The 24,590-nt window shown below is 46.2% G+C and overlaps 1 protein-coding gene and 1 long non-coding RNA gene across 9 annotated transcripts; both read right to left on the minus strand.

Annotated features, from left to right (window-relative positions):
* Positions 1–4,006: 4,006 nt before the first annotated feature.
* On the minus strand, positions 4,007–11,853 carry galr1b (galanin receptor 1b). Its single transcript, XM_022222785.2, has 3 exons — positions 10,139–11,853; positions 9,698–9,763; positions 4,007–5,337 (listed from the first exon to the last, which is right to left on the minus strand). Exons 1-3 carry the CDS (start codon positions 10,994–10,996, stop codon positions 5,011–5,013), a joined length of 1,251 nt encoding a protein of 416 aa, XP_022078477.2. The 5' UTR covers positions 10,997–11,853; the 3' UTR covers positions 4,007–5,010.
* Positions 5,744–9,490, minus strand: LOC127532772 (uncharacterized). 8 transcript variants are annotated; one of them, XR_007940438.1, is made up of 5 exons: positions 9,379–9,484; positions 9,203–9,246; positions 9,071–9,114; positions 8,323–9,026; positions 5,744–8,277 (listed from the first exon to the last, which is right to left on the minus strand). It is a non-coding gene; the product is annotated as an uncharacterized LOC127532772 (long non-coding RNA). The 8 variants fall into 8 exon arrangements; XR_007940426.1 differs by lacking the exon at positions 9,203–9,246 and having other exon boundaries at positions 8,323–9,114; positions 9,379–9,490; XR_007940421.1 differs by having other exon boundaries at positions 8,323–9,246.
* Positions 11,854–24,590: the final 12,737 nt, after the last annotated feature.

Here is a 24,590-nt window from a genome sequence, read left to right on the forward strand (position 1 = left end):
GCATTTGATACTGTTGATCACCACATCTTCCTTCACCGTCTTCAGTATGACATTGGTATCTCTGGCACTGCCCTCCAGTGGTTTCACTCTTATCTTACAGGAAGGACTGAGTTCGTAGCCCTGGGGGAAGCTAAATCCCGCCCCCACACTGTTACCTGAGGGGTCCCCCAGGGCTCTGTCCTCGGTCCAACCCTCTTCACCATCTACATGCTCCCCCTTGGCCGTGTCGTCAGCAGGCATGGAATACATTTCCACTGCTATGCTGACGACACTCAACTCTACCTCAAGGTCACCCCTTCCTCCACCCCCCCATCCTCTGTCACTCAGCTGGACTCCTGCCTGGAGGAGATAAAGGCTTGGATAAGTGAAAATTTCTTACAGCTGAACAGCTCCAAAACGGAAGCCATTCATATTGGCACTCCACACCAGCTCCGTTCCTCTGTCATGTCCTCTGTCTCCTTTCTCGGTCACAACTTTCCTCTTTCTCCCTCTGTTACTAATTTGGGTGTCAGATTTGACCCCCATCTTAGCTTTGATCATCATATATCTCACATTTGCAAAACCTCCTTCTTTCACCTCCGTAACATTGCCAAACTCCGGCCATCTCTCTCCCGTCCCGCTGCAGAGAAGCTCATCCATGCCTTTGTCTCCTCCAGGCTGGACTACTGTAATGCTCTCCTCATTGGGATCCCTGGCAAGAGCCTCCAAAGGCTCCAGTATGTTCAGAACAGCGCTGCCTGATGAGGATGCGTAAACATGATCACATCACCCCATCCTTCGCACTCTGCACTGGCTTCCTGTTCACCTTCACATTCAGTTCAAAATCCTTCTTCACACCCATCACTGTCTGCACGGTGCAGCCCCCACCTATCTCACTCCTTCACCCACACACTTCAGCCAGAACCCGGTCAGGCCAACTGCACCGTCTGCGCCCGCCCAGGACTCGGCTCAGGACCATGGGCGACGCCCTTTGAGGCTGCTGCTCCCCGTCTGTGGAACGCCCTCCCCGACCACCTCAGGGCTCCACAGACGTTGGATTCATTTAAAAAAGGGCTGAAAACCTTTTTATTTTGTACTGTCCTCCCTGATTGATTTTTATTGTTGATTGCTTTTACTGTATTTAAATTTTTAAATTATATTATATTGTCTTTATCATTGTTTTTATTGTCTTCTTGATTGTGCACATTGAGATTTGTCCACAAATGTAATGTGCTTTATAAATAAAATCCATTATTATTATTATTAATAAACCACATCATGGACATCAACGTGCACTGACAGGTCGAGAAATAAATAGAAATTCACACCAATCTGAAACAGAAGGCGTTAGCATGCTCCAGCATGTACTAACACACATTAAACAGCACTATAATAGAGATAATGTAATACACAGCTGCACTTTAATACCTTTTCACTGAGACTTTGTCATATACATGAAAGACATTATCCAGACTGTGGAAAGTCATGGTGTATAATAAACCATCCTGTAAACATTATACTGGTGACACAGAGAGAGAGCAACAGGTACGCACCGATGCATCAACTCACTGCAAGGGAGAGTCGATGCATCGGATGGTCCAAACTGAGTCTACTCTTTAACAGGAAGAACCTGGAACAGAACCTGGATCTTTATGTTGGGGGAAACATCTGCTGCTGGCCGGGCGGGTTGGGAGGGACAGAAGAGGTAGAAGAGGAACAGGGAACATAGAACACACAATTGGATCCATGTATGATCAGACAGATGATTCATACAAAGTAGAAGCTAACATGTAAACTGATTCCTCTTCTGTCTCTCTCCCAGTCGCTCGCCCCCTGGCTCTGTCACCTCATTACCTCATCACTCTCACCTGTTGCACTCAGCTCAGTTCAATCCACCTGGTCCCCTTCCCTGCTATTTAAGCTCTGCCATTCCCCTCAGTCTTCACTGGTGCATAGTTGGAGCTGCATGCTGCTTCTGACTTCACTCCCCACCTTCCCTACCCCTCTGGATTACATCAGTTTGTTGGACTTTTTCACTTTGCACCTTTTCTGGATTTACCCCCCTTTGGACTCAATTGTTTGTTGGACTCCAGTTTGCTCTTGCCCTAGTTGTTTGTTTCACCGTATGTAAGTACCTTTTTAGCCTTATCGTTTGCCACCATCTAGTTTTGTTTTTTGTGTCCACTTCAGTCCTGCTTTCAGTTTGTAGTAGTTTTGAGTTGGTTTAATAAATCCTTTAATTATGCCCAGTGTTCTGTCTGTAATGTCTGCGCCTGGGGTCTCCACACCCCACAATTCTAACATTCCTGTTCTGGTGTACAGCTCTGCATTAAATCTACTACATATATAACTGGTAGTAAAATTCAAACAGTATGTAGAAGAACAGATCAGGTATAGTGAGGATGATGCAGAGCAGACTGGTGGAAATGAGCTGCTGGAAGCAGAGGACTGGAGGATCCTTCTCAAAGCTTTAACTCTGACACAAACTGAAGAAGAAATCAGAATAAAACTCCTCCAGAGAAACCTGAAGGATCAAAGAATGCTGGGAAACATTTCTGCTGTCAGTCCATCAGTGATCCAACACAGTGATCCTGTTCACACATTTACCTGGAAGGATTCTCACCTGCTCAACTCACTTCAGGTCCACTTAGAGACACTTTCCACCTTCACATGTCCACAAAACACTGAGAGAAGAAGCTGCTCATGTTCCTTCATCAGTCCTGGTTGATCTGAGGACGCCGTCACACCTTCATAACCTCAGACTAAAAAACCAGAGTGATGTCAGAGTCCAACCTGTGGAACCATCAGTGTGAAATCCACAGCAGATCATGGAGTGGCTGTAGGTGTCCACTAGATGGAGCTAGCTGAGCATGTAGCACAGCAACAGTCAGTAAAACAAGAGATTAGTAGGTACCTGCAGGAAGACCATGTACTTTATTCACATCACATGAACAGTGATCCTACACTGAAGCTTCACAAAGACCTGAAGTTCACCTGAATGACCTGCAGTCACATGACCTCTTCTCTACTGAGAATATGTCTGAGCTCCTGTTGAGTCAACTGGAATTTAATTGGAAGCAGAAGATGTCGTCCCAGAGAGACAGATCTGAAGAGGACGATGGAGATGACTGTTGTGGACAGAAACCGCTGATCAGCTGAGACTGTTGGAGCAACATGGTTCAGCTATTTGAATGTTCTCAGGACTCTGTAGGAAACATCAGTAGATCCTGACCTACTTCTCTGGTTCTTCCACTGTCTCTGAGCGGTAACCATGGCAATGACAGACCCTCCTCTGGTCACCATGACGATTCTCTACAGGAAGGTATGGAAGATCATTACTGATGGTAGAAAAATCTGGAATCTTCGTATGTCCATCTAACTCAACATCAGCTGCTGGTGTCCATCTTCAGGTCTCTGGAGGTCCTCAGAGTTCCTGTAGGTTTTCTACTTCCTGTTTGAAGGTTCAGTTCCTGGATTGCATTCTTCTGGACGGAGTCCTCAGATGGTGGACCTGAATCTGCTGGAGTCTTTGTTCCAGTTCAAGGATCACTGATGCTCCTGTTACCACCGTTACACAGCAGTACTACAATACAGCAGTACTACAGTACTACTGTACTGTAGTACTGTAGTACTGCTGTAAACTTTAGTAAGTGGTTGAGGACATGTGACAAGTGGAACCACAGAAACTAAATTACTCCAGTGAAGTTCTGGAGTTTAAAATATTTCTCTGAGAAATAAATATTCTAATGTAGGAACTTATTAAAAACCGTTAAATGTTTTGTTTACTAGTTTATTTTCCCTCAGACTCACATTCTCATGTGTGAAAACCTGTTTAAATGGTGGATAGATGATTTAAAACCTCTCTGAAAGAGTTTGAATGAATCTCAGGTCTGACTGGTCCTGTTGAACATGAAGAGGTCTGAACCAGAAGATGATCTGAGATGGAAGAACCCAAGAATGACTGAAGAACTTCAGTGTTACCAAACTCATCAGTGTGTTTTCAATGTACAGAAATAAACCACAGAACTGTTCTCAGATCAGTTTATTAAATACATTTATCTGAACAAACACTCTGCAGGTTTAAAGCGTTCCATCTCAGTTTACTCACTGAAACCAACACAACGTTTATTTCATGTCTAAAGAACAGGGACTGAACATCTGGAGTCTGGAGACCTGACAGGTTAATTTATCTCCATTTTAACATCAGAAGAGAAAAACATGGAATGTTCTATAAATATTCACGTTCAGACATCAGAGCTGCAGATCACAGCCAGAAGAAAGAAACCTTCAGTCAGGACTGAAGACCATGAACCTGAAATCAGGTTAGAGATCATCTCTGGACCTCCAATCAGAGGTTGGAGATCATCTCTGGACCTGAGGCTGATTAAAGAGTCAGTTTGTTGCTGCTCTTATTTGTGGGTTAAAGAAAAGACCAATGACTGTTTGATAAATGTTTGTTTCTTGTAAAGTCTTTTAAACCAACAGTGACTGGTTTATTTCTGATCAAATCATCTTCATTCTTTTACACGTTCAGTAAAGTCCGTGTTGATCATCAGTCTTTGACAACTCTGGACATTCTCTGATGGAACCTCTGAAACAGTAAACAGTCAGGTGTTCTGGTTCTTTCGTGGATTATTATTGGTCTAATGTTGGTATGAAAGGATGACTGAACATTTAAATTCATGAAAATGTGACAAAGGTAAAGATTCAACCAGTCTGCTGTTTTCTGGTTCAAACACTTGGACTTTTTGTCACCGACTTCTGGTCAGAGTCTGAAGGACTTCATCTCATCATGTTAGTTCCTCTGATGCTGACTCCTCTGTGATATGATTGATGCTACATAAATAAGACTTATTAATTTAATTCACCATCTGTTCTCCTGCTTGTTCGGTGAAGTAAACCATTTATTTATTAAACCAAAACATACAAAGTTTTAAAAGGAACCAAACATGATTCCACAGCAGTTGATCTTCTCTCAACCTTTAGAAGGAACGACTTTAAGGACAGGTAAACAGGAACAGGACTACCTGTTCAGATGTTGGTGGTGGAGTGTGTGGTGGAGAACGTGTCCAAGCGGAACCGGACCACCTTCCCGCTGGGCAGCGGCAGAGGCGGTGGCGAGCGCAGGTGGCGGGTGAACACCTGGCGACAGGCCTTCCGGAAGTTCTCAGACAGGAAGGCGTAGAGGACGGGGTTGACGCAGGAGTTCCCGTAGGACAGACAGTGGGACACGATGCGGAAGGCGAAGGAGGCGTCAGTCAGCGGGAAGGAACCAAACTCCACCCACATGACGATGATGTGATGTGGCATCCAGCAGATGGCGAAGGCAGCGACCACCAGGAGAACCGTCTGGGCCGTCTGAGGGGACAGGACACAGGTTCTAGGAACGTTCTGGGTCAGAACATTCACAACACTCTACAAACACTTGGACATCAACCCCACTACAGGTCATCTGCTCTGAAAGTGTTCTGAGAATGTTCTGCAAAGTTTTCTGTTTTCTGTTTTAAAAGTTCTCCTTTGGTTCCCAGCAAATGAAGTCCTTCTAAAGATGTTTGGTGAGAACATTGTTATTGTTCCCTAACATTCCTAAAACGTTGCATAGAAGAACGTTCTTTTTGCAGAATGTTCCCTCTTCATTAAAATATCACATCACAGGAACATTTGAGAGAGGAACGTTCTCTGAATGTTGGTTTGAGAACTTAATCAGTTCCTCAGGAAATCCTCTGAATGTTGCAGCTAAAACTTTTTGTCTCTGTTCACTTTGTTTTATATGAGGAGGGAAATATCTCTGACGTTCTTTGAACATTAGTGTAGAACTTTATTTAGATTTGTGGGTGACGTTATCTAACGTTGGAGGAACGTTTCCTGCCGGCTGCATCTCAGTGAATCAGGTTCCAGGTAAGATTAAAGTCATTTAAATGTAAAAGTGAAAACAGATCAGACTGAAGGATAAAAACACAGAAACATGAACTCATCCTGAAACCTATAGAGCTTCACAGAGGAATAGAAACACTTTTAGTTTTCACTGATTCATCTCAGACCTCCTCATGGAACCGAGGATTCATCCAGACGACTTCACACGGCTGTAATCTGATTCCTGAGTTTAACATCAGCACTGAGAACCTCCAGCAGCACGACTGAAGCGTCAAACAAACGTCTTCATGTCAGAATCAAACCCCAACCCTCCTAAAGGTCCTCAGGTCCTCTGAGTGTCTCAGAGCTCTGAAAGGGTCTCAGTGTTTGATAAACGTCCCAACAGGTCTGTAGAAATCCTGAGTCTGTCTGAACTAAAGCTGATATTAAACCAGCAGTACTAACTGACAGCAGAATCAAACTGATCATAGTCTAGACTCACAGAGTCCGAACTTGTTTTTTTTTTTTTTTGTGGATAAAAGTTTGCTTATGATTTAATGAAGATGAACTTATTTGCAGTAAAAACCAGGCAGCTGTAAGGATTTATTTAAGAGCTCTAAAGTCAAACAAACAAACCGATTTAATTTTATTGTTATCGTTTCTCACCTGTAGTGTCTCTTCATAAAGGCTTCATAAAAATCATTTACTGGTTAGTTCTGGTGTTCATGTGATGTTTCCTCTAATAAAGTCTGTCAACATGAACCAGACCTTATTAAAGATTGTTGATCTAAACTCATTAAACCTCCAGACTCCAGCTGCTTCTAGACCAACAAACATCAGAACATGAAGACAATCTGCTCACGTAAACGTTCAGATTCTGTTTCCACCGAAGCTCAGAGCCTGAAAGTTCCTCTGCTGCTCAGACAGACTCTGCTCTATTCTTAGTCCTCTATCTAAATATTTACCCAGCAGACTTTGCTGCTGTAATTGTCTGCTGCTAACTGATCCCTGACCTGCTGCTGAGCTGGTCTGAAGAGAATCACCTGTCAGTAAACGCACCGTCACCTGTCGGTGAACGCACCGTCACCTGTCGGTGAACGCACCGTCACCTGTCGGTGAACACACCGTCACCTGTCAGTGAACGCACCGTTACCTGTCAGTCAGTGAACACACCGTCACCTGTCAGTAAACGCACCGTCACCTGTAGGTAAACGCACCGTCAACTGTCAGTAAACGCACCGTCAACTGTCAGTGAACACACCTTCACCTGTCAGTGAATGCACCGTCACCTGTCAGTAAACACACCTTCACCTGTAGGTGAACGCACCGTTACCTGTCAGTCAGTGAACACACCGTCACCTGTCAGTAAACGCACCGTCAACTGTCAGTAAACGCACCGTCAACTGTCAGTGAACACACCTTCACCTGTCAGTGAATGCACCGTCACCTGTCAGTAAACGCACCGTCACCTGTAGGTAAACGCACCGTCAACTGTCAGTAAACGCACCGTCAACTGTCAGTGAACACACCTTCACCTGTCAGTGAATGCACCGTCACCTGTCAGTAAACACACCTTCACCTGTAGGTGAACGCACCGTTACCTGTCAGTCAGTGAACACACCGTCACCTGTCAGTAAACGCACCGTCAACTGTCAGTAAACGCACCGTCAACTGTCAGTGAACACACCTTCACCTGTCAGTGAATGCACCGTCACCTGTCAGTAAACACACCTTCACCTGTAGGTGAACGCACCGTTACCTGTCAGTCAGTGAACGCACCGTCACCTGTCGGTAAACACACCGTCACCTGTCAGTGAATGCACCGTCACCTGTCAGTAAACACACCTTCACCTGTCAGTGAATGCACCGTCACCTGTCAGTAAACACACCTTCACCTGTCAGTGAACGCACCGTCACCTGTCGGTGAACGCACCGTCACCTGTCAGTAAACACACCGTCACCTGTCAGTGAATGCACCGTCACCTGTCAGTAAACACACCGTCACCTGTCAGTGAATGCACCGTCACCTGTCAGTAAACACACCTTCACCTGTCAGTAAACGCACCGTCACCTGTCAGTAAACACACCGTCACCTGTCAGTGAATGCACCGTCACCTGTCAGTAAACACACCTTCACCTGTCGGTAAACACACCGTCACCTGTCAGTAAACGCACCGTCACCTGTCAGTAAACACACCGTCACCTGTCAGTGAATGCACCGTCACCTGTCAGTAAACACACCGTCACCTGTCAGTGAATGCACCGTCACCTGTCAGTAAACACACCGTCACCTGTCAGTAAACACACCGTCACCTGTCAGTGAATGCACCGTCACCTGTCAGTAAACGCACCGTCACCTGTCAGTAAACGCACCGTCACCTGTCAGTGAATGCACCGTCACCTGTCAGTGAATGCACCGTCACCTGTCAGTAAACACACCGTCACCTGTCAGTGAATGCACCGTCACCTGTCATGTAAACACACCGTCACCTGTCAGTGAATGCACCGTCACCTGTCAGTAAACACACCTTCACCTGTCAGTAAACGCACCGTCACCTGTCAGTAAACACACCGTCACCTGTCAGTGAATGCACCGTCACCTGTCAGTAAACACACCTTCACCTGTCGGTAAACACACCGTCACCTGTCAGTAAACACACCGTCACCTGTCAGTGAATGCACCGTCACCTGTCAGTAAACACACCGTCACCTGTCAGTAAACGCACCGTCACCTGTCAGTGAATGCACCGTCACCTGTCAGTGAATGCACCGTCACCTGTCAGTAAACACACCGTCACCTGTCAGTGAATGCACCGTCACCTGTCAGTAAACACACCGTCACCTGTCAGTGAATGCACCGTCACCTGTCAGTAAACACACCTTCACCTGTCAGTAAACGCACCGTCACCTGTCAGTAAACACACCGTCACCTGTCAGTGAATGCACCGTCACCTGTCAGTAAACACACCTTCACCTGTCGGTAAACACACCGTCACCTGTCAGTAAACGCACCGTCACCTGTCAGTAAACACACCGTCACCTGTCAGTGAATGCACCGTCACCTGTCAGTAAACACACCGTCACCTGTCAGTAAACACACCGTCACCTGTCAGTGAATGCACCGTCACCTGTCAGTAAACGCACCGTCACCTGTCAGTAAACGCACCGTCACCTGTCAGTGAATGCACCGTCACCTGTCAGTAAACACACCTTCACCTGTCGGTAAACACACCGTCACCTGTCAGTAAACGCACCGTCACCTGTCAGTAAACACACCGTCACCTGTCAGTGAATGCACCGTCACCTGTCAGTGAATGCACCGTCACCTGTCAGTAAACACACCGTCACCTGTCAGTGAATGCACCGTCACCTGTCAGTGAATGCACCGTCACCTGTCAGTAAACACACCGTCACCTGTCAGTAAACACACCGTCACTTGTCAGTGAATGCACCGTCACCTGTCAGTAAACGCACCGTCACCTGTCAGTAAACGCACCGTCACCTGTCAGTGAATGCACCGTCACCTGTCAGTGAATGCACCGTCACCTGTCAGTAAACACACCTTCACCTGTCAGTGAATGCACCGTCACCTGTCAGTGAATGCACCGTCACCTGTCAGTAAACGCACCGTCACCTGTCAGTAAACTCACCGTCACCTGTCAGTAAACACACCTTCACCTGTCAGTGAATGCACCGTCACCTGTCAGTGAATGCACCGTCACCTGTCAGTAAACGCACCGTCACCTGTCAGTAAACACACCTTCACCTGTCAGTAAACACACCTTCACCTGTCAGTGAATGCACCGTCACCTGTCAGTAAACACACCTTCACCTGTCAGTGAACGCACCGTCACCTGTCAGTCACCTTTCTTTTGGAGCGCTCAGACTTCTTGGACATGTTGTTCATCTTTTTATGGAGATGAAATAAAACCTGAAAGACAGAATATTGATCAGTGAACTATCATTAATGCAGATGTTATCAGAAGGTGGACATGAGGATAAAGAGATGACCTGAACCATGAACAAACATCTGGATCGTCTCAGCTGTTCATGTAGCAGCTGAGGTCTGCTAATACGTATTTCTGATTCTGACCTTAATGTGTTCAATGTGTTGTATGTTCTATGTGTTGTATTGTGAACGGAGACACCGGTGCAGGTATGTGTGCGTGCGCAGCTGCAGGTTTTTACGCACAGCTTTACAGTGACCGGACTGTGTGTTTGCGCCCTTTGGCCCTGTGCGCTGTTATTAGCGCGTGTTTTACGGCCCGGGGGTGAATGATTAGCCCGGTACCGGCTCCGGACTCACCCTGAAGTAGCAGTAGCTGATGAGCAGCAGCGGCAGCAGGAAGCCGAGCAGCAGCACAGTCACCCGGTAGGCGCGTCGGGACGCTCCGGTCCAGTTCTCCCAGCAGAAGGTGCTGTTGGGGGCGGTGGGGTGGCTGGTGAGGACCTGGTGCTGGGCCACCGGGACCGAACACAGTAGGGACAGAGTCCAGATGGCGCACAGACCCGCCAGCGCGTTCTTGCGGCTGCGGACGCACGCGGACTTGTTGGAGCGCACCACGGCCACGTAGCGGTCCACGGACATGGCGACGAGCGTGAAGATGCTGACCAGCATGGTGACGGAGGAGAAGAAGTGTCCGAACCAGCAGAGGAAGCCTCCGAACAGCCACTCGGGCAGCGAGTAGATGGTGGCGTGCAGCGGGACGCAGCACAGCAGGAAGGACAGATCTGCCACGCTCAGGTTCAGCACGAACACGTTAGTGGGGCTGAGCGCGCGCCTGCCACCGCCTCCCCCCGCGCCCAGGTATCTCACCTTTCCGATCACCACCATGACCAGACAGTTCCCCACCACCCCCACCACGAAGATCAGCCCGAACACCGCCGGCACCACCACCGCCTCGGGTCCGGGCCCCCCCACCGCCTCGGGCTCCGGACCTCCGAGCTCTGAGCGGTTGGAGCTCAGCAGGTCGGCCCAGCGGGAGGACTCGTTCCCCGGCAGCAGCATGCTGCAGCTCCGCGGCTCTCTGAAGCTTACAGCTGGAGACCGACAGCCGGCAGCAGCAGGTCCATGATCCGGATCAGAGTCTGCCAGTCTGGTCGAAAAGTTGACGGGAACGGCGCAGGCTGCTTCCTGTCGGGGGATTTCAAAGTAAAACCACATGCTTCACTGCCTGCTATGTTATTGTAGGTCCTTTCAAATTAAAATCAACCAAAGTTCCTGTGGGAGCTTCTGTCAGTCAGATGATGGCTTTAATCTGCAGGAACTCTGGGACTTTGAAACCTTTACTTTTATTCTTTTCTGTCCTGAGTGTTGCTGTTTCTGTGCAGCTGCTGTGACACAATTTAACTCTCAGATTAATATTAAAATGAATAAATTCCTGGACGTCCACAGCCTCAAAACACAGCAAGAGAAAATCATCAAACCATCCATCAGTCCACCTTTGTCCTCTCTCTGTTCACCTGAAACCTGAACCTCTCTCACTTGCAGAGAAAAGAGAAGCTCCGCCCCTCGAATCACCTCACCTGACTGCTCAAAACTCACTTAATCCAAAACTGTGCTGTGACAGAACACCCCGGTTCCTCAAAGAAATCCAAAACTAGTCCAAAACCAGATTAAAACCAGTCCAAAACGAGACCAAAATCAGTCCAAAACCAATCTGAAACCAGTCCAAGACGAGACTAAAACCAGTCTGACACCAGTATGAAACCAGTCTGAGACCAGTGGTGTAAACTGGTTTCTTTGTGGACCAGCTGGTTCTTCTGAATAAAGTCAGTCGAATGTTTTTCACATTTCCATGATTCATAATTAAACCTGAGGTCAAAGAGAAAGGTTTAGAGAACCATCGGATCACCTGATGGACCAGATGTCCACTGACCTTCTGATGGACCAGCAGCTCCACCTGGACCAGATCTGTCTGGTTTGACCTTGAGACTGAACAAAGTGCAGGAATGAAGCTGAAGAAGGTTTTTAACATCAGATGATTCCATCGTTCTCTGCTTTGTTTCAGATTAAAGCCTTTAAACGAGTTTCTGCTGTGAAAGTTGTGGCTTTCTGAACTTCACATTCAAACATCAGTGAGTCGAAACTAGATGTTCTTCAGACCTGGCAGGGTTTGTGTTGGAGCAGAGATGATTCATTTCCAGTTAATCAGCTGATTCTTCCCTGAAATGAACCTCTGCGTTCTTCCTGAGGAAGCTGAGAATAAATGAGATTAGAGCTGAGATGAGAGCATTTAATGAGACCGACATGGAGATGATTGACTGACCTCCATCTCCAAACTGATCCCAGAAACGATTCAGAACTTCAGCTTAATTCAGAGTTTGTTTGGATGTTTACTGACTGATGACAGTTTTAGTTTAACACGTGTGTTTATTAGATTTCTTGTTTGCAAATTACAGCAAATCAAGCAGCTGAATTCAACTAAGCAAAGGTTTCCTCCCTGTTCTCATTCCCAGGTCCTGTTCCTCTCACCAAAGAAGTATCAGAAAAACATGTTCAAACAATTAAAATTAGATGAAAGTAAGGCAAACTATATATATATATATACAGAGCCTTGTGAAAGTATTCGGCCCCCTTGAACTTTTCAACCTTTCGCCACATTTCAGGCTTCAAACATAAAGACATAAAATTTTAATTTTTTGTCAAGAATCAACAACAATTGGGACACAATCGTGAAGTGGAACGAAATTTATTGGATATTTTATACTTTTTAACAAATAAAAACCTGAAAAGTGGAGCGTGCAATATTATTGGGCCCCCTTTGCATTAATACTTTGTAGCGCCACCTTTTGCTGCAATAACAGCTGCAAGTCTCTTGGGGTATGTCTCTATCAGTTTTGCACATCCAGAGACTGAAATTCTTGCCCATTCTTCCTTGCAAAACAGCTGGAGCTCAGTGAGGTTGGATGGAGAGCGTTTGTGAACAGCAGTCTTCAGCTCTGCCCACAGATTCTCCATTGGATTCAGGTCTGGACTTTGACTTGGCCATTCTAACACCTGGATACGTTATTTGTGAACCATTCCATTGTAGATTTGGCTTTATGTTTTGGATCATTGTCCTGTTGGAAGATAATCTCCGTCCCAGTCTCAGGTCTTTTGCAGACTCCAACAGGTTTTCTTCCAGAATGGCTCCTGTATTTGGCTCCATTCATCTTCCCATCAGTTTTAACCATCTTCCCTGTCCCTGCTGAAGAAAAGCAGGCCCAAACCATGAGGCTGCCACCACCATGTTTGACAGTGGGGATGGGTGTGTTCAGGGTGATGAGCTGTGTTGCTTTTACGCCAAACATATCGTTTTTGCATTGTGGCCAAAAGTTGGATTTTGGTTTCATCTGACCAGAGCACCTTCTTCCACATGTTTGCTGTGTCTCCCAGGTGGCTTGTGGCAAACTTCAAACCAGACTTTTATGGATATCTTTGAGAAATGGCTTTCTTCTTGCCACTCTTCCATAAAGGCCAGATTTGTGCAGTGTACGACTGATTGTTGTCCTATGGACAGACTCTCCCACCTCAGCTGTAGATCTCTGCAGTTCATCCAGAGTGATCATGGGCCTCTTGGCTGCATCTCTGATCAGTCTTCTCCTTGTTCCAGGTGAAAGTTTAGAGGGACGGCCGGGTCTTGATAGATTGCAGTGGTCTGATACTCCTTCCATTTCAATATGATTGCTTGCACAGTGCTCCTTGAGATGTTTAAAGCTTGGGAAATCTTTTGTATCCAAATCCGGCTTTAAAACTTCCTCCACAACAGTATCTGGGACCTGCCTGGTGTGTTCCTTGGTCTTCATGATGCTCTCTGCACTTTAAACAGAACCCTGAGACTATCACAGAGCAGGTGCATTTATACGGAAGACTTGAATTACACACAGGTGGATTCCTATTTATCATCATCAGTCATTTAGGACAAACATTGGATCATTCAGGAGATCCTCACTGAACTTCTGGAGTGAGTTTGCTTGCACTGAAAGTAAAGGGGCCCAATAATATTGGACGCCCCACTTTTCAGTTTTTTATTTGTTAAAAAGTTTAAAATATCCAATCAATTTCAATTCCACTTCACGATTGTGTCCCAATTGTTGTTGATTTCTGACAAAAAAATTAAAACTTTATATCTTTATGTTTGAAGCCTGAAATGTGGCGAAAGGTTGAAAAGTTCAAGGGGGGCCGAATACTTTCACAAGGCACTGTAATATATATACATACACATGACACACAGCACACAGCACACACACACATATATATATATATATATACACAGTGGTGTAGTCCAGGGTATACGGCGTATACGGCGTATAACCCACTTATTTTAACAGTTAGCATTGCGTATACCCACTTCTAATGCTCCCTGGTGCGCAATCATTCAGTAAATGACCTTTTCGCAATGACGTCAGAGTCTGGGACACGTGATCATCCTTCCTTAGCAACGCACGCCGCCATTTTAAGAGGGGGCAACAAAGTCCTTAGCAACCGTGATTTGACCGCCGAAAACCTCGCGGTTTTGACCCGGAGAAAAACGTCTGGTGATTATTTCGGAAATCTTGAGCCAAAAGCCAAGCTACGGTATAAAGAAAAAATAGAACTGGTTGGTTTGCAGTCATGTCCGTACCAAATTGCACTGGGATCATGGGAAAACGACCCTACTAGTGTCCAGATCTTCATTGGCACTCCATTTACGAGTACCTTATCAACAGCCCAGCATCCACACAATGGAGAAAGATGAAGACTTATAAAAGCCTGGACTCATACGTTTTCTTTGAGGTATGCTTATATTTTATACGTTTTTGTGCATACAGGTCAATGTCAGAATGATAAATGCCTTGTAAGATACGGCTACACAGCTCCGCTATGCTAAGCTAATGTTAAGCTAACGGGGTGAGCCATTACACCTTTTAATTTCAAGTGGAAGTAGTTTATGTATATTAGTTAGATGTGCATTATCAAAACTAAGAGTCAGGATACCTGTAAATGAGCTCTACCCACCCAGGCCCAAGGGTATGAGTGCTAACAATAATGGAGGACAATGCTGCTGATTACAACATAGTAGTTAGCAGAACGAAAGGGAGGAGAGAAGGTTTAAAAATAGCAGTGTGAGTAGAAAGACCCCTGACTTTTTGTGGAAGCACAGCTAGCACGAGCCTAAGCTAAGTAGCTAGCCCTCAACATTTCAGATATTATAGAATCATAAGCTGCAGTCATTCCCAGCCACTTTTAGTTCAAAAAATCGCTAATATTCTATTTGTAAATAAAAAATATGACGAGAAATACAGGGAATATTGGACGCGCATGGCGAGGTGCATTTCCTTGAAACGACCTATTCGTGGATTATATACCGACTTCAAGACATGTTTTGGACAAAATATGTTACTGGCTTGTTTCATCTGGATGTCCAAGGTTGATTATTGGCCGTTTTTTGTGGAATATTTTTCATCTGTGTGTAATAATGAACCCGGAAATGTGGTCGCGCTGTGTGCGTTGAAGCCGTTGTATAGAGAACGGTGGAGGATATTCGTTGTTTGTCGGACAAATGTGTTTATATTACCTGCTGTGGTAATCACATCTGAAAGTGGTTTATACCGGCGGATTTCCTAAGAATCTAAGCTTTCCATCGGCGTATAGTGTTTGTATAATCGCGTTTGCAGTTTCAGAGATTTAGCGAATGCTTATGCAGATCTCAAAGTGTACGCGGGCGGGACACTGAAGCGCAACTGAAGCACAACGGTGGTTAAACTGAGTGTCGGGCCGAGTCTGACTAACGTTTTGAAAGGCTAACGTTATTAGGGTCGAGCACCGAGGGTGCGAAGGACAGGCAGTGCAAGGGCACCGACTGTCCAAGGCAACCAGCGGTGCCTAGGACCCTATTTGAAACCCTAGGGTTTATTATTAGGGTCCGGCACCGAAGGTGCGAAGGACAGGCGGTGCAAGGGCACCGACTGTCCTTCGCTGTCCTTTTGATGCTTCGCCATGAAACAACAACTGCTGTATAACTCTCCTCTGCATGCTCCAATCTGCCTCAAACTTTCCATGTGTGATCACAATCCAATCCTGATCACATCTACAGGCCAACAGACACTCTCAGTTGCAGCGCCAACCTGTTGGAGGACAGTAAATGCTGTATAACTGGGCCTCTACATGGTCAAAATCAGCCTGAAACTTTAGCATGGAGTGATCAGAGTCCAGCCCTCATCACATCCCACTGTTTGAAATACACTCTGAGTTGACAGCGCCACCTGGTGGTGGGATGGGCAGGAAATGCTGTATAACTAGTCTGAACATGCTCCGATCTGGCTGAAATTTACGTGTGATTAACTCTGGTCCAGATGTGATTCAGAGGCCGGCACACACTCTCAGTCACAGTGCACCTGGTGGACGTGCAGTGGATTCGCCGACCAGCGTGGATGCGAGGACCCGTCCATCGCTGCTTGCAGCTTTATTCTAACGTAAGTCTGAAGGCTAGTTAGATTGGGATAATGTGGGAAAACCTCTAGGCTGGTAGTTGATTTAAGTAAGTAAAAACACAAGAATGGGGACAATGGTAGTTAAGATTTGACCTAAAACAATATTGAAGTTTTTATTCATAGATGAAATATGAACAAGGATGCACTGTCAACTTCATTATTTGAAGTATTTTATTAAATAAATGTTCAAAAGTAACAAACACCATGTTTGCCTCATGATAAATACATGTTACATGTAGCAAAAGATCATCCACTTTAGGCATCACAAGTAGCAGGACGCCCCTCATCAATCCCCTCTGTGCATGTGAACACCCCGTGCCGGTAACCCGTTCTGGACCAATCACCGACCTTAGCTTCCCACTTGGTACCGGTCAATCAGACAGGGATCTTCGGTGCAGAATATCAGAGTTTAACGGCAGCTACACGTTTCCCTTTATTCTTTGGACTGATGTTCTTCATTGTTCTGTGCGTCCATGAGAACGTAAGTGGAGGTTTCGTTCTATTGAGTTTGTATTTGTTACATAAATGCGCTGTCACTCTGTTATTTCAGTTCACTCTTTGTTATTAGCAGGTACACAGACAGCCGTCCAGTATATTTTAGCTTGTTCATTCATCTTGTATATTCCTTTCATGTTTGGTGATGTTTATCCCTCAGTTCATCATTTAGTTGGATATTTAAGCTCCTTTAGTTTCATTTATGCCCGAAAACCGAACTCCGTCTCGCTCTGAGTTAGGGACTGTTGACAAATTACTTGACTCCGCCTTATTGTGTTACTCTGTAGGAAGGCATACATGCAGCTTGGTGTGTAGATTGCTGACGCTCCCTAAATGTGAGAGGCTCCTTTCTGTGTTAAAGTCATGTAGAGTCTTTAATTGTTTAATAATAAATTGTACAGGATAGATGCACTATTTGTTATTTAGAAAGAGGATTTAATTCACTTTGTTTTATTCTTTATTTTTAGGTAACCACACCACCAATCATACCATCTGTAAAACAGTAAAGTTCATCTTCCTCTGGCATCATCGGAATGAGTAATAAATGAGTGGCTATACAAAGGAGAGAGTGTGGGACTGAATTACTTCCTCACCATCATGTTCTAACCGGACGACCTGTGGCGTCTGCAGATATATACAACCAGTATTATTGCCTTTATTCATCACTGAGGTCACAAGAGTGGTATTCAGCAACCATCACCTCCTTTACATGGTCCTTCGAGCCGGATCTGCGGTTTCCACAGTTATGATGGCATATCCAGCTGGTAACACCCGTCCACGCCGTGATGTACGTCGGCCTCGTTATCTAGATGATTACCTGGTGAGTCTTCCAAGACGACAACTACCTCAGTCACACACACTCTATGACCACTCCACCGAGGGATATAGTGCCCATCCCAGAGCAGCAGATGACACCCATGTTGGACAGATATCCAGAGAGGTCTTATCAGCCTTAAGAGAAATGAAGAAAGAGAATACTCAACTCAGACAAGAGATAGGAACTCTGTTTGATATGCTCACGCCACAGCCACCAATGGTTTCTCGAGCTCCAGCTTCACCTATCAGCTATCCTGATCACCATCAGTCTCTCAGGGTTGATGATGGTGGTGGCGCATTCATACATCCTTCTAGGCCTGTCATCTCATCCACCCTGCTAGAGCCACAAAATGATCCACAAGATGTGCCCTGGCCTGAGACTTCACCCCCTTCTATGCCCATCATACGAGTGAGGCTTTCCCTCCGCCTCCACCACCGGTTTCATATATCCCACCTGACAATCCAGCTGCTCAGAGCTCTTTCCAGGCAGAGTCCCGATATCTGCATCCTCGATCTGCAGTTGTTGATGAGCTGACTGATCACTTAAGGAGCATGAACATAAGACCTGAATACGATGATGGTGCTCGATCATCTTATGCAGAGGTCTATACTCTTCCTCATGAGTTCCCTTATGACTCAAGAGAATCGCAACCCCATAATCAGCCACGCTCACCACCACCTAAAGAGACAACATATCGCGGGCCGACTCCTCACATTCCATACTTCACAGACGATGACCCACGCCAGTTCGCCCGCTTGAAGGTTGCGCTTGATAATATCCTGCCTGAGGATGCCACGGAACGCTTCAAGTTCCAGATTCTTGTCGACCACCTGAAACTGGAAGATGCTCTTCTTATTGCTGACTCTTATAGCAACAGCAGTACGCCCTATAGTAAGACTATGGCTTCTCTAATAGAAACGTATGGCAAGCCTCACAAACTAGCATTGCAGCGTATTAACGAAGTCCTAGCCGAACCTGCAGTCAAGAGTGGTGACAGCAGAGGATTTCGACTGTTTGCGCTGAAAGTTAGAGCTCTGGTGGGGATGTTAGATCAGCTGGGGAGAGATGGGAGAGCAGAATTGGAATGTGGATCGCATACATCACTTCTGTTGTCGAAGCTGCCTCATGATCTCAGAGCCCAATTCAAGCGCTACATAGATCCCATCCGCACACCAATACCCACTTTGATTGATTTTGCTACGTGGCTTGAGTATGAAGTCCACATCCAAGATGACGACATCCAGACCCGTCATATCAGACCAACTCAAGAAGGACGACTAGGCCGTCAGAGAAGTGTTCAGACTCCGCAAAAACCAGCAGCACGCTCTACCACAGTCCTGCTTGGATATGAACCCTCTGCAAAGACCTCAGAGAGCCCGACAAAAGTGAAGCCAGTAGTTAAGCGACTGGATAAACCAAAGAAATACTGCCCGTTCTGTGATGATACAAGGCATTATTTCAATCAGTGCCCAGAAGCCAAAAAACTCAGTAAAGAGGAAAAGATAACCTGGATCAAAACCGATAAGCGGTGCTGGAGATGTGGAAGAGACCATCTAGCAGCCCAGTGCTACCTCAAAGCTAAATGTCAGCAATGCCAGCAGATTCATCTTGACATACTGCATGATGTCAACCGTTCTGTCCCACCCAATCAGAGATACCTGCCTCAGAAACCAATCAGCCCGTGACATACTACTTAGATCCTTCATGGAGAAGCAGTCGTGTGCTACTGAAGATGGTCAAAGTGTGTCTCCATAATGGTAAAAGGAGTGTTGAAACCTATGCAATCCTGGATGATGGATCTGAGCGCACAATCCTTCTTTACAGTGCAGCTCAAAAGCTGGGACTACAGGGACAGAGGGAGGATCTGGAGCTAAGAACTATCCGTCAAGATGTCAGGACAGTTCCAGGAATGTCAGTCTCCTTCTCGATATCCTCTGCCTTTCATCCCCAGAAACGATTCCAGATCCACAAAGCATTCACAGCAGCAGAGCTTGGTCTCTCAAAGCATTCTCATCCTGTGGAAGCCCTGCAGAAGACTTATCGTCACCTGCGAGGTCTACCCCTCCACTCATTTAGCCAGCAACAACCACTGTTGCTAATCGGTTCAGACTATCCTCATCTCCTAACTCCAGTTGAACCAGTGCACTTGGGACCTCCAGGTGGACCTGCAGCACTCAAGACACGACTTGGTTGGACACTCCAAGGTCCTGCCAAAGTACTTCTGCACCAAGCCTCCACCCCACAGTGCCTTCTTATCAACTCCTTGACTCCATCTGCAGAACTTCTTAGTCATGTGACAAAACTCTGGCAAATGGATATTCTACCCTATAGGAATGAGAAGCTTGTCACCGTTCAAAACAGGACATGGCAGCTGTCAGAATGCTGGAGGAGAAAACTGTCAGAGTGGAAGTAGATGGTGTTCAAAGATACGCCACCCCCCTGCTATGGAAAGAGGGTTCTCCCCCTCTCCATTCATCACAAGAGTCAGTACTGGGTCATCTGCGAGGGACAGAGAAACGCCTATCCAAAGAACCTGCTAGAGCAGAGACCTACAATCGAGAAATCAAGAAGCTGCTTGATGCCGGTTATGTCAACAAACTCTCTACTACTGAAGTGCACAGCAGTGGCAACACCTGGTACATACCCCACTTCATGGTCCAACATAACGGCAAAGATCGAATCGTGTTCAATTGTTCATTCACGCACCAAAATGGTAATCTAAACGAACACCTCCTATCAGGACCTACGCTGGGATCCACCTTACTAGGTGTGTTACTCCGTTTCAGGGAATATCCCATTGCAGTGAGCAGTGACATAAAGGGGATGTTCCACCAGGTCCATCTCCTAGCTGAGGACAAGCCCTTTCTGCGATTCCTGTGGAGAGACATGGACCGGAACAGACCACCCGATATTTATGAATGGCAGGTACTGCCATTCGGCACAACGTGCGTCCATGCTGTGCAACGTTTGCCCTCCACAAGCACATTCTAGACCACAGCAGTCCTGGTGAGGACATCCGCCACTCTATCAAGAACAGTTTCTATGTTGACAACCTCCTACAAAGCTTCATCTCAGAATCAGATGCCAGGCAACTCGTCAACAAGCTACATATGCAACTGCTCTCTGGGGCTTTGAGTTACGTCAGTGGGCTACCAACGTTCCAAACATCATCAGTCACATGACACCAGATTCAAGATCGGAGAGTAGTGAACTCTGGCTATCGCCTGAAGGAGCTGATCCATCTGAACGGGCTCTGGGTCTGTTGTGGCACTGCAAGGCAGACACTATCAGTTATCAGCTTCGTCACACTGATCATCCTGAACCAACAATGCGCAGCATCTACCGAGTCCTCGCCAGACAGTACGACCCTCTTGGGCTACTTATCCCCTATACTACTCGAGCGAAAACGCTGGTGCAGCGCCTCTGGAGTAAGAGTCGAGACTGGGATGACCCCCAGTTGCCAGACGATGTACTCAGACTGTGGCACGCCTGGGAGAGTGAACTCAAACATCTCCCTGCCATCTCTCTTCCCAGATGTTACATGCATCCAGAAACAAACCCTTCGACCTGCACTCACAGCATACATGTATTCACTGATGCTTCGGAGAGAGCATATGGGTCTGTAGCCTATCTCGGACAGTGGATCATACTGGTACCATCCAAGTGGCATTTCTGGCAGCCAGGTCCCGAGTAGCCCCCGTCCGTCAGCAATCAATCCCAAGACTGGAACTCTGTGCTGCTCACATTGGTGCTCAGTTGGCAGCTGTCCTGAAAAGAGAGCTCACCCTCAACATCTCTAGCATCACCTTCTGGACTGACTCGACCACCGTTCTAAACTGGCTGCAGTCCCAATCTTGTCGCTTTAAGGTATTTGTAGGCACCAGAGTTGCAGACATTCAGGAGCTGTCAGAGGGCAGTATCTGGCGGTACGTCAGCTCAGGAGAGAACCCCGCAGATGACATAACTCGGGGACTAACTCTATCACAACTGCTTGGACCCAACCGCTGGAACAAAGGGCCTGCATTCTTAGGGCAAGAAGAATCATCCTGGCCTGCATCCCCAGACATGTCCACCTCTGATGACTCTGCCGAGCTACGGAAATCCAGTTTCTGTGGTCATATCTCTGTGACTCCAGACCCAAGGCTACCTGATGTTAGCACCTTTAGTGACTACAATGAGCTGCTCAAAGCTTCTGCTCAAGCATGTCACGGGGCGGCTACTCCTTCAGACCTGACAGCAGATGACTACAAACAAGCTGAGCTGGCCCTCCTCAGACAGGTACAGAGGGACAGTTTTCCAGAGGAATTCAACCTGCGTCTTCTAAAAAACCAGTGTCAACCAGCAGTCGACTACTCACCTTGGCTCCAGAGTATGACCAAGAGTCTCAGTTGATCCGAGTTGGAGGACGACTTCGCAGATGTGACAACCTCTGCCAAAATATGATGCATCCAGTTGTGCTTGGACCCACACCACCACATCACAAAGCTCATCATTCAGGACTTTGACAACCGACTTGCTCACCCAGGACCTGAGCGAGTCTTTGCTGAACTACGCAGACAGTTCTGGATTCTTCGCGGTAGAGAGGCAGTCCGAAAACATCAATACAACTGTTCCATATGTAGGAAGTGGCGCAACAAACCTGTCATTCTAAAATGGCTGACCTTCCACCTTCTAACTTACGACTCCACTATCCAGCATTCCATTCAACGGGAATGGACTGCTTTGGACCTTATCTCATCAAGATTGGTCGACGAACAGAGAACGCTGGGGCATAGTGGTCAAGTGCTTAAACTACACACGCCGTGCACTCGATCTGCTTCTAGCATGGACACCGACTCCTCTTGATGGCGCTCGTCGTTCATCGCCAGACGTGGGAAGCCCTTGAACTGATATCCGACCAGGTGGGGTACAACTTCAAAGGAGGCGAGTGCTGAACTCAAAGATGGCCTATGGATCACTCACCCCATATCTGCAGACATGCTCGCCAGTCAACAAATTCACTTCAGGTCAATCCTCACATGCGCCTCATTTTGGCGCGCTCCTGGGAGCGTGAAATCCGCTCTATAAATCAGCACTGCACACTATCCTGGGAGCTCAGCATGTCACAGAAGAAGTCTTGAGGACAATACTTGTGGAAGTGGAGGGATAGTCAACTCCAGCCCTGGGTTACACCTCATCAGATGTAGCAGACCCAGATCCTATCACTCCAACATGTTGCTGATGGGGCGGCCTGACCCGTCCACCTCTCAAGTCATCTACTCAGACTCAGAGTTCAATAGTCGCCGCAGATGGAAGCAGTGCCAAGCCTTGGCTGATCAGTTCTGGATCCAGTTTATCAGAAACTATCTGCCATCATTGCAGCCTCGTACGAAATGGCAAGAGGAAAGAGAGGATCTGACTGTGGATACAGTTGTCCTTGATATTGACCAGCATCTCCCACGTGCTCTATGGCCTGTTGGAAAGGTTACAACAGTCTTTTCCTGGTTCTGATGTAGGGTTCGTACAGCAGAAATCAAAGTGAGGGACAAGACATATGTACGACCAGTTGCTCGCCTCATCAGGCTCCTGAACTTCCACCAGAGTCATCTGACTGACTTTATGGTTCAACTTTGTTCACAAAGTTGGGGGCGGCTGTACAAAGATCATCCACTTTAGGCATCACAAGTGCAGACCCCCTCAGGTCAATCACCCTCTGTGCATGTGAACACCCCGTGCCGGTAACCCGTTCTGGACCAATCACCGACTTAGCTTCCCACTTGGTACCGGTCAATCAGACAGGGATCTTCGGTGCAGAATATCAGAGTTTAACGGGCAGCTACACGTTTCCCTTTACTCTTTGGACTGATGTTCTTCATTGTTCTGTGCGTCCATGAGAACGTAAGTGGAGGTTTCGTTCTATTGAGTTTGTATTTGTTACATAAATGCCGCTGTCACTCTGTTATTTCAGTTCACTCTGTTGTTATTAGCAGGTACACAGACAGCCGTCCAGTATATCTAGCTTGTTCATTCATCTTGTATATTCTTTCATGTTTGGTGATGTCTTATCCCTCAGTTTCATCATGTTAGTTGGATATTTAAGCTCCTTTAGTTTCATTTATGCTGAACCGAACTCCGTCCGCTCTGAGTTAGGGACTGTTGACAAATTACTTGACTCCGCCTTATGTGTGTACTCTGTAGGAAGGCATACATGCAGCTTGGTGTGTAGATTGCTGACGCTCCCTAAATGTTGAGAGGCTCCTTTCTGTGTTAAAGTCATTGTAGAGTCTTTAATGTTTAATAATAATATTGTACAGGATAAGATGCACTATTTGTTATTTAGAAAGAGGATTTAATCACTTTGTTTTATTCTTTATTTAGGAACCACACACACATCATACCATCTGTAAAAAACAGTAAAGTTCATCTTCCTCTGGCATCATCGGAATGAGTAATAAATGAGTGGCTATACAAAGGAGAGAGTGTGTGGGACTGAATTACTTCCTCACCATCATGTTCTAAACGGACGACCTGTGGCGTCTGGCAGATATATACAACCAGTATTATTGCCTTTATTCATCACTGAGGTCACAAGAGTGGTATTCAGCAACCATCACCTCCTTTACATTACATTAATCCAGTTTGCTTGTGTGACCAGTAATAACTACAAACTGCTCCTAATCAAGTCATGATAATTTTATAATAGTGGGCAAGTAGAAATGACTGAATAAATTGAATAGAATAGTCTTCTATGTCACTGTTTCTAAAAACAGGGCGTTTTTCTGGACTAATTAAAAAAAAAAGATGAAAATTAAGAGTATACCCACTTCTCCAGGGACCACTTACACCACTGTATATACATATATATATATACATATATATGTGTGTGTGTGTATTTGTATGTGTGTCTGAATTAGCCCTTTGGTGTGGTATACATCATGTACATGCCATACACTTTCACTTTTATTACAGAGACTAATACTGAACTGAGCTAGAATGCTGAAGAACTTCAAAG

The sequence above is a fragment of the Acanthochromis polyacanthus genome, chromosome 2 (genome assembly GCF_021347895.1).
Source record: "Acanthochromis polyacanthus isolate Apoly-LR-REF ecotype Palm Island chromosome 2, KAUST_Apoly_ChrSc, whole genome shotgun sequence".
In the NCBI taxonomy this organism is placed as follows: Eukaryota; Metazoa; Chordata; class Actinopteri; family Pomacentridae; genus Acanthochromis; species Acanthochromis polyacanthus.

Coding starts and splice junctions, on each gene's coding strand:
- galr1b (XM_022222785.2), bottom strand. CDS start 10,996: ATGTGGTTTTACTTTGAAATCCCCCGACAGGAAGCAGCCTGCGCCGTT. Junction 9,764..10,138: donor TCAGCTACTGCTACTTCAGG/GTGAGTCCGGAG, acceptor TCTGTCTTTCAG/GTTTTATTTCATCTCCATAA. Junction 5,338..9,697: donor CTGAGCGCTCCAAAAGAAAG/GTGACTGACAGG, acceptor CTGTCCCCTCAG/ACGGCCCAGACGGTTCTCCT.